Source organism: Rana temporaria, chromosome 10, assembly GCF_905171775.1.
Source record: "Rana temporaria chromosome 10, aRanTem1.1, whole genome shotgun sequence".
Lineage (NCBI taxonomy): Eukaryota > Metazoa > Chordata > Amphibia > Anura > Ranidae > Rana > Rana temporaria.
The window spans coordinates 88,146,657-88,160,936 of NC_053498.1; the positions used below are offsets into that span (position 1 = coordinate 88,146,657).

Genomic DNA, 14,280 nt, shown 5'->3' on the forward strand with positions numbered 1-14,280 from the left:
ACGATTTTCCCCTTATTTTAAGGGTAAAAAAGTGCACAGTATACGCCGATAAATACGGTATATACAATAGTGGGGCCCCCTTTGGACAGGATCTGCATTTACCACTTGTGGGCTGCCAACATTATAGGTACGGTTAGCCCTCTTTGGATCTCCCATTGTAACATTGAGATTGGTGCCTCATGTTTTATATATTTTACCAATATATGTCGACTTACATTTGTACCTTTTTAATTTTTATTGTGACATATGTATTATTTACTATGTCAAATTTTTTACTTTGATATGGAATACATTTCGTAAATTTAATCTAAAGTGGTATTAACTTTATTTGGTGTAACTCTAAAAAGTCCCATGGGCACAATCTTTTTCTTTTGCAATTTAGTAAATAAACAAAACTTGCTTTTAAAATAGTATTTTTTATTACAAATGGAATAAGGACTGTATATATGTTAGGAAAATCTCACCTATAAATGAGAACAATAAATAATGACAAATACACCAACACATGATGGTACTGTGGGTGTAAATTAACATAGTACATAGTGTCACATCCTAATAATAAAATGTATATGTTTGGAAAGGAAATATGGACTTTTTAGGCTCCAGTAGTAAAAACAAATTTTAGTAACAAATCATATATAATACTAAAAAAGTCATATAAAAACATTACTGTAGCATCCAACAGTTAAACATTGATATCTTCAACTCAAGCCGCTAGATCATGGGTCAAAAAATCTGAAGACCCTAATAGTGATCAACATGGCTAAAGTAAAATGGTAGTAGTAAGGGAAAGCTCTACGTGTTTTGGGAAGACTGCTTCTTCAGTAGCTTATTTGCATTTTTCTAAATGAAATAAAGAGACATCAAATAAGTATATATACACACAAATATGCAATGCTTGATCAATAGTTGTAAACAAAATGTTAAAGCCGTGTCTGGGATCCAATAATCCAAATGAAAAAATTGCATGCATGGAATGCTGTGGACAAATGTGGTGACACCCCGGTGGCTATAAAGGTAAAAGAATAGTAGAACCACACACAAAAGCTGTTTTTCTTTAAAGTACATATAGAGAGAGAGGGAACGAGACTACCACCAAACATACTGCTGCTAAATACTACTTTAGAAATAGGCGTGGGCTATACCAAAAATGGCGGAACCAGTGATCACAAAAAATGCACCTATCTCTGACCAATGTCATTAGGTATAGAAAAGAGTAATAAACGCAGTCTCTCTCTAATAAACAAAGAAGGGGCAAATATGTAGACTGTCACACGAGACCATGAGCAGAGATGGACATCTATAAATATATAGATGTGAAAATGTTCATATACAGAAAGTACAAAAGAGAGATCTACATACATAATAATTTAAATGTTATCAAGAGTGGGGGGAGGGGATGGGGAATGTATTACATTAATAGGTATAATTCTACATATTTATGGTAAGAAAGAAGATCGGGCAATCAAAAACCATCATTTGTATCACACATCTCTCTGACCATAAGACCTTCCCCAAAAGAGTAAAATACACTGACACCACTCAAAAAAAAAGGATCACATCTAGACAGTCTAAAAGTAAGCCTAAAAGTCAAGGAAAGCATTAAACTAGGAGACTGTTACATAACCAGTGCATACCTTAGATGTAATTGGAAACGCCAAGCTCGACCGCTGGAGCACGGAGGAGAAATCTGCCACATGCAGTGTAAGGCTCAATGGTGAGTCTTATATGTGTGTTCCAATCAAAAGGGGCGGCGCCATGCGGCTCCCACATCACCTGACCTGGCAGAGTGGAGGTGCGCACGCACCACGCGCACATGCGCGGCCAGCCAAAAGAAGTGACCGTCAATGCATAGATCGGGAGCTAAACAATCACAGGGTTACAGCGCTCAGAAAGTTCAATGAGGACAATCAGCAGTAAAAGTTAAAACCAACGGTGTGGTGACAGCAGCATTTCAGAGCATAAATATTAAAGTCCATAAATATGAATACAATGTCCATGCAATAAAGATGTATTCACTGGGCAAATTTCATCAGATAACCAAGGGCTGCTCTCCGAGAGTGAAGTCAACTCAGGCATACATGTAAAAAGGACAGGAAAAAGCGCCTCTGAGTCATCTGGTTTAATTAAAATTACTGGTGCAAATATCCAACACTTACATTTAAAATTGCAGGAACAGAGGTGAAAGTGAAGGTATTTTGAATGGAGCCAGGTCGTGCCTGTATTCTGTGAAAGAAGCTTGATTCTGCAGGATGGGAGAGTCGAATCTTGTGGCTGTGTGTGAGCGCTGTAAAGGCAAGCCGCTTGTCTGATGAATAGTGACGTCAGAAGGACGGTGGCTGACACGGGTCAAGAAGCTACACAACGCGTTTCAGAGCCAGCGCTAGTCTATAGCAAAAACTGCGCGCTCCTTTCTCAAGTGTCACTTGAGAAAGGAGCGCGCAGTTTTTGCTATAGACTAGACTTCCAATGAGAAGCACAGCCAGGAATGAGCCACCCCCACACCAGCCCTCAAATGCCTCAGCTGCATCCAGGGCTGGGTGTAGGAATCAGGACTGCGGCTACACGGCCACAAATCTGACCACAAGACTCAGCAAGCAATTTGGACGCTGGATAAACAGAGACAGCTACTACAAACACATATAATATGCATAAAGATACATAATATATATATTATAGGCACAGGTAACTAATAGTGTAATATATAGTTATACATAAAACATTATGCAAAAATGCTTAACAATCTGTACCACATAGAACATCTACTAAATATACATCTTCCTAAAATATGTGCACATATACCCTAGGCCACATGAATAAGCCACATAGACAAAAACGTCCATGTAGTCCATTTCAGGTAGTTATAAATAGATAGTCATCACATAGGTTGATATTTAGATGTGCATTCCTAAATTGGCTAACGTCTATAGATATTGAATATGTATTGACCCTGATTTCAAAGAAATGGCTTGTATGACTGCATTTTGTTTAGTGTTAAGATTCTCTATCCACGGTTTCTTGTTGCAAAATCCTTTTATCCCAGTTACTTCCTCTGGGGTCCTGTGCGACCACCTCCAGGACCAGAAAAGTGACCAGGAATGAGTTAAATCTACGATACAGATCTAAATGTCTGCTCACAGGTGTGAGCATTTTGCCATTTGTAGAATACCTGAAATAGTTCTTGGGATCTCAATATCTACAATCCCTAGACCAGGAGCTTATTACCCTACGAACCAAACAAGAAATGGTCAAAAATCATGGTCATTTTGGCAAAAAATTTTAGGAAGTCAATGAATACTTCAACTCAATAAAGACATCATTTTTAAAAAACAGACCAAAATGCACAACGATAATATGGCCTTCATAGATGGCTATGTTTATCAATGGCACAACATGTTCCAACATAGAAGATCAGGGTACATGCATAAACTCACAGGCAACAGTAACACACATGCCCCTAAAGAAGAAGAAGATACTGAATCCGATTCCTCTTTGTCTACTTCATCTGTTCAATCCACTCCAACATCATCCATGTCTACATGTTTTAACCCGAATTAGGGTGCTCATAAAAGAGTCTACAATGGTGGTAGTCATTCGAAACCACACCCCAAGAAATGTCCAGAAGAGAACACTAGGAAAAATACTCACCCTACTACACATCATGGTGAACCTAACAGATCCAGTTAGGCCATGGCTGGACCTATGTTAGCTCAACATAACACCCATTTAGGCTCTCTGGCTCAAGAACTGGCTCTCTGGCTCAAGAACTACAAATATTACACAGCCAACCCGGCTACAATGATGACTGTATCCACTACCCCTACCACTGTGTCTCCAACTACTATTGGTAACCCCTTGGAATGTTACCCATCACTAGTACTACCTAGTATATCTCAACTTTTACTTAATACATCTAATGGTTCCACACCTATGCCTACCAAGCAAAGCACACTTGACCCAGACTTAGCACCAACAGGATTACCACCCACTAATTTTTCTCTCATTTAGGATTAAGTGTTGTCAATCTGACTCCTTATTCCTTCTCACCAGATGAAATATAATTATTGAAATTAGGGCTAAATTTCTGCCCTACAGCACAATTAGACAAATATGACACTACCAAGGATTTTTATCTGTTCACTAGAATCCTGACGTTCAAATTTCTTTACGACAAAGACCAATGACATTTAAAGTGAGATAGAGAGTTAGCTGACCGCATTAAACATTTTACTATAGAGTCAAAAGAATAGAGAGGATCCGAGTGATGGGATGGGAATTTTACTATAGAGGAATTACAAGCCCTCCAAGATTTATTATTACTTCTTGAGGAAAAAGAAGGCTCTACTATCATAGAACCATCAGTTGAAATACAGGACTCCCAACTAGTACACATGCCTATTTCACTGGCAATGTCCACTAATCACTTCAAACTCAAGTCCAAAAAATGTCAGCATTTGACTGTCAAGCGTATGTCTGTTGACTCTGTAGGAACCTGTCAACCGTACAACATAAGTCTGACCAGGCTCTGGAATTATCTGGGTCTGATAGTAAGCAAGACGATATTGCAGAAGGCTTTATTAACAAACAATATGCAAAAATGTCTACTGATATTCTCTCGAATAGACAATGGTATCTGCGGATTTCAGTAACCCATACTGTGATGTTTTGAACTGAATACAAATTACTTATTGGTGATGTCTACCAGGCCGAACTTTTTGATCACATACTTGAATAATCGGTTCACACGGGAAGCCACATTCTACACGTTAAAATAAACAAAATGACAGCGCTCAGGATTTAGGTATGGGTCACAATTAAGGACAACAATAATAATAATAATTCTAGAAAGTCCAGAGAAACAGGGTAAAAAAAGTGTTCAAATGAAGTGAGGTGATGTGTCTAAAAATTATGATGTTGATGCTGCATCTTGGTAGTGAGACACGCACTCCGGTCTAAGCTCTTCTCATGAGTGAAGCCAACTCTGAATAACAATGTAAGGAAAGACAGAAAAGTGCCTCTGAGTGCAATGTTTATTGTACAGTAGTATAAAATAATTACCAGGCCCTGAAGGGCCTGGTAATTGAATTTGTGGGGACCCCCACACTATTTTTTTTTTCTATGAATGAATCCTCTCTGAATTGCCGGGAGCCGACAATTCATTAAAGCCGCAAGTCCGGCTTTAAATGACTTTATTTCTTTCAGAAATGACACTTTGTGCAGGGACAGTTCTAAGTACTGGAAACATGCACTTTTTCACATGCTTACTTTACGCCCCACCAGTACGAAATTTAGAGGAATATTTCACTTTTATTGTTTCACTCTAAGCATTATTAAATTCGCTGCTCCTGAAAAAACTGCAGTTTTTAAAACTTTGTTTTGCATTGATACATGTCCCCTGGGGCAGGACCCAGGTCCCCAAACACTTTTTAGGACAATAACTTGCATATTAGCCTTTGAAATTAGTACTTTAGATTTCTCCAATAGACTTTAACAGGGTGTTCCGCGGCTTCTTGAATTTGCTCGTTGTTCCCCCGAACAGGCAATGTTCGAGTCGAACATGAGTTCGACTTGAACTCGAAGCTCATCCCTAATCTCTACCAGCTTTGCACATCTAGAGAGTGACATTTTTGCCCATTCTTCTTTGCAAAATAGCTCAAGATCTGTCAGATTGGATGGAGAGCATCTGTGAACAGCAATTTAAAGTCTTGCTACAGATTCTCATTTGAATTTAGGTCTGGACTTTGATTGGGCCATTCTAACACATGAAAATGCTTTGATCTAAACCATTCCAATGTAGCTCTGGATGTATGTTTAGGGTCATTGTCCTGTTGGAAGGTGAACCTTCACCCCAGTCTCAAGTCTTTTGCAGACACTAACATTTTTTTTTTTAGATTGCCATGTATTTGGCTCCATCTATCTTCCCGTCATCTCTGGCCATACTTTTCAGATATTTATTTGTAAAGCATTTTAAAAAAATGATTTATCATTTTTCTTCTACTTTACAATTATGTGCCACTTTGTGTTGGTCTATTGCAGGGATATGCAATTAGTGGACCTCCAGCTGTTGCAAAACTACAAGTCCCATCATGCCTCTGGGTGTCATGCTTGTGGCTGTCAGAGTCTTGCTATGCCTCATGGGACTTGTAGTTCTGCTACAGATGGAGGTCCGCTAATTGCATATCCCTGGTCTATTGCATAAAATCCCAATAAAATACATATACATTTTTGGTTGTAACATGACAAAATGTGGAAACTTTCAAGGGGTGTGAATACTTTTTATAGGCACCTCCTTGATGTCACCTAAAGCATAGGAAAAATACTGTATTCTGGCTACCAGGAGAACTGTGGGTGTTTCACTTCATTAGAGACTTGAATAAGTCTGTTATTTTGAATCAAACAGACCCTGTCTGACAGGCATGCAGTGAGAGAAGATAATAAGCAAGGCAAAATCATATTAGCAGAAAGAAAACGTTTACATCTCATGTATACCTTACAAATATGTCTGCCTTCTTTGTACAAATGTATTTACAAACTAGCAACATGGTTTTTAGGTAATTATCAAACATTAATAAGATTATTGGTATTCAGATGATTGCTTTAATATGTATACTAAAGCATTCAAAAAATACCATCCCCTTTAATGGTAAATGGGAAGAACAGCTTACTTACAATATAAAGGCTTCATTCCATATAGGGTTAAGCGTAGACTTGACAGTCCTGGTTTTCTGTTTGGTTAGGTTCTTTGGGTCTGGTATGAGCTTCAACTTCACATATGGGTCTGACAAGCCATTGGGATCCATAGGAATAAGATTCCGAGCTTCACATACTTGAGTAATCAAATAAAGAAACAAAATAATTGCGTGTGTTCATGTTTTCGGAATGTTTCAATTAACAGAATCAAATAACATAAAAAAACTAAAGGACAACCCCATCCAAAGCAAATTATTTAGCTAAGAATTCATTATCAACATAGTTTTTGCAGTGTGCCACTGCTTCCACAGCCATTTATTTAAATCTTTATATTATTTTTACCTAAAAAGTGAGAGGGTAGATTCTAGAATAAGGTATAGAATTATTGAGGTTACCTAATAGAACAAATTAACACGTAATAACTAAATTTATAGATAAATTTGTAGCTCAGATCTTGAAACCCTATAACATTGTGTACCTATCCACCCCTGTATACAGATAGGACACATTTTGAATGGCAAAGCTCTAAAAGCTGACATCAGTTTTTTCCCAGGCTCATACTAGAGTTGGATGAACAAATTACCACGGCGTTTGACCGGTTGTTCGGCCTGCCAAATGACCACAGTGCACTGCGCCGCCGCACAGTGCATTGGAAGCTCTGATCGGCTGAAGCAATGAAACGTTGCCCAATCAAGGCACAGAGCACTGTCAGAGCCATGATTGGAGGAAGTAATGGTGTTTCTATTCAATCATGGCTCATTTCTCTTAGCCCTGCCCCACACTATAAAAATATTCTCCCCATAGCGGCCATTTGCAGTGTGTTATTGGGATGGAGAGAGATAGAACAGGACTCTGTTCAGTGCTGCAAGTTAATGTGCTATAGCGTGCTATTGTGCCTCTATTGTCAGTGCAGAATATCAGTTTAGTGTGAATCTAGTGATAGATCAGTGTGAGTTTAGTGTGACCATAAATCTTTACTTTTAGTGTCAGTCTTGTGAGTGTAGTGTGTCTATTCGTTTTTACTTTAGTGTCAATTTAATTTGCCAGGGCAGGTTTCCTGCAGTACAGTATATATTGATGCATTACTGCGCGTTTAATGCAGTATATATCAGATTACTGCACATTTAATGCAGTATATATCCATGCATTTTTCCACATTTAACACAGTATATATCTATGCATTACTGCATGTTTAACGCAGTATATATGCGTGCGTTATTGTACGTTAAAAATATCAGTGCATTAATATAAAAGTACAGCGCAAATAAATAATAACATATTGCGAATAAAAGTCCACATCCAAGGAAAAACACAACAGTGTTCAGATTCCTGAGTTAAGAAATCCAGAGATGTGGAGACACCGATTGCAAGTGTAAAGAGCCCACCACCCGCATAAGGGTTGCTTCGCTTACCTCAAAAAGATTGACCCCTGTATCTACAGTCAGGTCAAGACTCACAATTTTTCCCTCTAACCTGGGGAAAAAAAGGGGGAGCGTAGGCAAATGTCTCAGCAGATCAGAACATCCCCATCATCAAGATGGCAAATATAGGACAAAAAATGTATCAAAGTGCTCTCTGTATTGTAATACAACTTGTGCTTTATTTAAAAAGTAACTTACAGACTCCTGCGTTTTGTGTACAGCATATAAAACATCCGCCGGAGGGCTAGTATAGTAAAACACTGTAGCACATGATACATTTGGATAGCAGCGGCTCCTCCTCCCGTATGTGTTATGTCCTATTGGACTTCTTCAGCGGGGTGGAGCCAAGGTGTCACCTGATGTCTAAATATAGAGCAAGAATAACGTAGGAAAGACTATGCTTAACTACTCATGCATGCACGCTCTGCACAGAAACATCTAACCAGGACGGAATGCAAGAAACAGAAGATACAACTCTTCTTTCAAAGTATGTAAAATAACACAAAGGGATAAATATATATTTTTATTATTGTATTTTTTTTGTTTATATATTTTTTTAATGTTTAATAAGAAAATAATTTTCTATAACACATACACACACATTATATATATATATATATATATATATATATATATATATATATATATATATAAACGGATAGCTGTGGGTGTTTAAAATGTTTTATAATATTTTGTTGATATTTTTGTTAATACTTGATGAAAGGGATGGTATTTACAGCAGTGCTGATTAGTGATGGGCGAATGGTTCAGCCAGAGTATAAGTTCGGTATAAGTTCGGTAAGTATAAGTTTGGTCTGTTCGACCGTTTGTTCGCCCCCCCCCCCCCCTGAACCGATCACAATGCATTGCAGCACTGAACAGTGCATTGCAAGTCCTGATTGGCTGAAGCAGTGAAAGCTTCAGCCGATCAGGGCACAGAGCACTGTCAAAGTCTTGATTGGACACTGTCATCATGACTTTATCCAATCATGGCTCATTCCCGCCCCACAGTATAAAAGTATTTTCAATGGCAGCCATTTTCAGTGTGATTTTGGTGTAGAGAGATAGAACAGGGCTCTGTTCAGTGCTGTTAGTTAGTGTGCTATACTGTGCTATTTTGCTTCAATTGTCAGTGTAGAATATTAGTTTAGTGTCAGTCTAGGGATAGTGTGAGAGTAGTGAAGAGGACCATAATTCAGCTTTGCACAGTGTGCAGCTAGAGTAGGGACATATATGGGACAGATGTTACTGGCGCAAATGGAAACAAATCTTATTCTATATTGAATGGTTTGCTGCAATCAGAAGGGTGCAAGTCGCTCAATGGTGGCTCGCCCAAAGTATAATTAATGTAATATAAGGATTGCGCTACCCTGGTAGGTGACCTACATCTACCTTATCATGTGCAATAAGCAAAATTAATTAGCATCTATAAGTATCGCCTTGTGCTATTCCACCACAAATTTACCAATAAGTGACAATCCACCAAAAGTTGTACGTATGTTTTTCTTAAAAAACTGCATATGTATATATAAAAACACGTAAACATATCATATGAGTGTTGAATTTTCAAAAACGTGCACTACTTTTTCGAATTCACAGAAAATATATATAAACAACGTTTCTAGTGTTACTAAACCACAATTAGTGTAGTAAAATGGTTAGCAAATATTATTAAAATATACATGTGAAGGAGGATTCCTAAATAAATCCTTTTCTCTTTACTAAAAAAAAAAAAAAAAAGTCCTAATGTGGTAACCAGGTGCTTTTAATCAATAAGAATTTCTCCTGTGAAGTGTTCAAATACAAACGTGATTTCACCACTTCCGTGATCTTCCCATCACCGTTAAAAATGGCCACTCACCAGATCCCATTCAATAAAGGCCTTTGGTTCATTCCCAGGATAACCACTCCTGTTTTGCATCACCACAGCTGTCAGGTATCTTGAATATATTGTTATGACTTCTCTTTCTCTATAAAAGCTCACAGGGAAAGGATGCCCATCATAGTGTAGTAGGTGAAAAAAATTATTTGATTTAAAATACAAAGCATATATTGCACTCACATTTTAGTGTGCCTGTTTGCCGGCACCAAGCTTCTCCAGCCGTGTATGCAACCATATGAGAGAAATAGCGTTCCTCTACTTCGTTCCCCCCGAACCTCTCTTACGATCGGTGTGGTATCCCGTGGGTATCAGCAGCCTCTATGCGTTTCGCAAGATATATTGCGTCCTCAGGAAGCTGCTGTACTTTTGCCGTACTGCACAAACAAGCAGCTGGAGCTGCTGGGCTCGTTCTCGTCCCTGGAATGATTGGGTTCAGCTAAAAAAAAGGGGAGCTCTGGGGGGGTTCTGCAGCAACCTCCCTGGTGGTTTTCAAGAGTGTGGCTCGGTGTTAAATTTCAGTACCATTAGCGGTAACCCCGAACCACACTCGGGATTGCAATACAGGATCCTGGTGCAGTAAACTTACCTTGTCCCCAGGATCCTGCGATGTCCCCCCACTGTGTCCTCTGCCCGATGCCTCTGTGTGCCAGGTTCCCTTCCCCTTCGAGCGTCGCAACGCATGTGTGCGGAGCCTGGCGGCAAATTCAAAAAGTACACAAAACATAACACATACAGTACACTGTAATCTTACAGATTACATTACTGTATTAAATCATTTCACCTCCCTTTTGTCCCTAATGCTTTGTCCAATGCACTGTATGCAGTTTTATATTATATATACTGTTCTTTCAGCCTGAAAATTTGAGATTGTCCATAGCAACCAGAAAGTGCCCCTTTATGTCAAAAGTGGTTTTTGACTAGCTAGAAAACAGCGATAGCAAATTAGAATACTTGCAGAATTGAGCGATAATGAATCGTGGAAAAAGAAAAAAATCGCGCTACTAGCTTAATAAACAAAATGCATAAAGTGATACTATGTACATAAAAGAGAGAGAAAACACTAATACAAAAACTGTAAATATAAATTTGTGTATGTGTCCTCATATGTGGCAAAGGCCCATAGTTCTCCTGACGGAAAGGGCTAACATAAAAAATGTCAAAAACAGAAAAACAATGTCCAAATGTTCTGAAATCATCAAAAAAGGAGAGAGGGGGAAATCCAAATCCTCATCCACCCGAGTGAAAAGATCCTAGTTGTGAACTTGGACAATAAATTGTGACCTATGTTGATAGGTTATATTCCAATGGTGCCCTCCACCAAAAAGCATACAACTCTGCTTACCAGAACAAATTGGTCCCTTAGTTACAGGGGACCACAGCGGCACACTGGCATCACCCCCTGGACTGTTCGATGACTCCTACTAAAACGGGTTTACCTGCATGCGACCGGCGCTGCACGAATTTATATTTGCATACACAAATTTATATTTACAGTTTTTGTATTAGAGTTTTCTCTTTATGTACATAGTATCACTTTATGTATTTTGTTTATTAAGCTAGTAGCACGATTTTTTCTTTTTCCATTTTGTCCACCGTTTGTATGATACAGAAAATCGCAGCTTTACTATGGTTTGCATCACAGCAACAAACACATTTTTGTTACATGGTTTTATGGTATTAGCGCAGTTATTACCACCATTTTCCGATAATGAATCGTGGGCAAATTAATTGTATTATATTATACTTTTTTGTATTTATAGTTATTTATTATATTATAATTTATGATTTAGTGTTTCAAACTTTATCATACCAATATCTACTAGACTCTTGTTTGGACAGATTTAAGAGTGTTATTACTAAGAATTACAGACCTACAATATAAAACGCCAAATTTCTATGCAAAACAATCGTACAGCTTTAAATCGCACAAAATATGACATAATCATACTGCCAGGGTGGCTACTGCATAGAATGCATTAAGGTGAAAAACCCTGAGGCCCCATACACACAAGAGGATTTATCCGCAGATACGGTCCAGCGGACCGTATCCGCGGATAAATCCTCTCGAGGATTTCAGAAGATTTCTATGCGATGGAGTGTACACACCATCGCATTGAAATCCGCGCTGAAATCCTCTGCCGATGACGTGTCGCGCCGTCGCCGCTATTATGACGCGGCGACGGGCGCGACGCTGTCATATAAGGAATTCCACGCATGCGTCAAATCATTACGACGCGTGCGGGGAATCCCTTTGGACGAATGGATCCGGTAAGTCTGTACAGACGAGCGGATCCATCCGTTGGAATGGATTCCAGCAGATGGATTTGTTGAGCATGTCAGCAAATATCCATCTGCTGGAAATACATCCCAGGGGAGATTTATCCGCGGATAAATATCCGACGGAGTGTACACACCATAGAATCTATCCGCAGAAACCCATTTGATGGGATTTATCTGCGGATAGATTCTATGGTGTGTATGGGGCCATGGGCGTAGGAACCGGGGGGGACGGGGGGGACGAATCCCCCCCAGGAAATAATGCGGGGGGGACAGGTATTGTAAAATCCCCCCCAGGTTAGGAGGACTTGTGTCATTTTTCTGAACTCCGTTACCGTTATTGTCACCGCCATTTTGCGGCAGATGGCGCCCTGGGATTGGGCGAATGTGATCAGGTGCTCCGGCGTGGTTGGCCAGTCCTTGAACGCGGGCGGCGCATGCGCGAAGGCAGCCCGCGCATCTGTAAGCCGCCGCCGTCTTCTCCTCCACCCTTCCTCTCTGACCGGACCTGGAAATGCTCAGAGCCTTCATCTGGGACCGGGAAGTGGAACAACTCTATGGACAACAAAAAGTGAGTCACGAGTGAGCCTGTGAGGGAGGCAGAGCAACCGCCGGTCAGCAGCAGCAGTTAGTTAGGGAGAGGAGAGTATAGACAGCGAGACCGTTACATGCCAAAAGTCCCCTCCCCTCAGGAATGTTATCCCTCAGGGCTTTCAGCATCATGTAAGGGGTTAAATTATGAATCCTGCTAGGTATTTGGCATGTCGAATTCCCTGAGGGATACATCATATAGCAGGATTATTTAACCCCTTGGGGTTAATCCTGCTATATAATGCATCCCTCAGGGAATTCGACATGCCAAATACCTAGCAGGATTAATAATTTAACCCCTTACATGATGCTGAAAGCCTGAGGAATAACATCATGAAGCTCAGTAAATCCATTAATTTGATTCCTAAGGGGGGGCTTGGAGGGGGCTTTTGGCATGTAACGGTCTCTGTCAGTACTATCTGTGCATTAACACGTGGCGTGACTCTCCTAGCGGCTGATAACCCCCACTAGCGGCTGATAAAGGGTTAATACCACCTGCAATTCGCCTCTGCAGAGGCGCATTGCGGGTGGTATTACCGCGGTTTCCCATTGTTTTAAATGGGAAGGAGCGGTATACATATCGCTCCAAAGATGCTGCTTGCAGGAGATTTTTTTCTCTCCTGCCAGCGCTTTGCCTCAGTGTGAAAGCCCTCGGGCTTTCACATTGAGAAGGCTGGGCAGGAGTTTTTCAGGCGGTATAGCAGCGCTATTTTTAGCGCTGTACCGCCTGAAAAACTCAACAGGGTGAAAGAGGCCTTACTGCTGCCGACCGGCGGTTGCTCTGCCTCCCTCACAGGCTTACATGCTGAAAGCCCTGAGGGATAACATCATGAAAATCAGTAAATTATTAGTCCGGTTCCTGAGGATTAATAATTGCACCTATTGACATTCATTTGTTTATTCATTTAGCGCTGTACTTCATTTTACATATTTCAGTGTAGGTGTATGTGTCAGGTAGGTGTCGGGTCAGTGTATGTGTCAGGTAGGTGTCGGGGGTCAGTGTATGTGTCAGGTAGGTGTCGGGGGTCAGTGTAGGTGGCGAGTAAAAATGCTGTCCCCCCCAGATTTGTAAGGGTTCCTACACCCATGTATGGGGCCTCAGACTTTACAACTCCTTTAAGATTACAAATGAGACATGGTTAGGTGTTGGGTTTAGGACATGTGTCAAGGTTTAATTTTACGCATTGGTTAGGGGCTTGATGATCCATTTAAGGGATAAGAAGTTTAAGGGTGACTCCACTTTCCTACACAATATATTGTATTGCATATACAATTGCTAAACAAGACATATTGTAATTTAATGTTATTTGTACAGGAGATGTGTCCTGGACGGCAGGCATATTTCTTTGTCATTTGGATTGTGGTCCTTTTAAGAGGTGTAGTTATATGACTGAACAACGGTGACTCCATCTTGATGGC

At 40.0% G+C, this 14,280-nt stretch overlaps 1 protein-coding gene across 1 annotated transcript in view; it reads right to left on the reverse strand.

The window, feature by feature from the left end:
- The window catches only part of PRKCG (protein kinase C gamma), a 462,939-nt gene that overhangs the window by 84,077 nt on the left and 364,582 nt on the right, over positions 1-14,280 (reverse strand). The window contains exon 6 of the mRNA XM_040325670.1: positions 6,670-6,826. Within this exon, the coding sequence (XP_040181604.1) occupies positions 6,670-6,826 (157 nt within the window). The remainder of the gene's footprint in view (positions 1-6,669; positions 6,827-14,280) is intronic.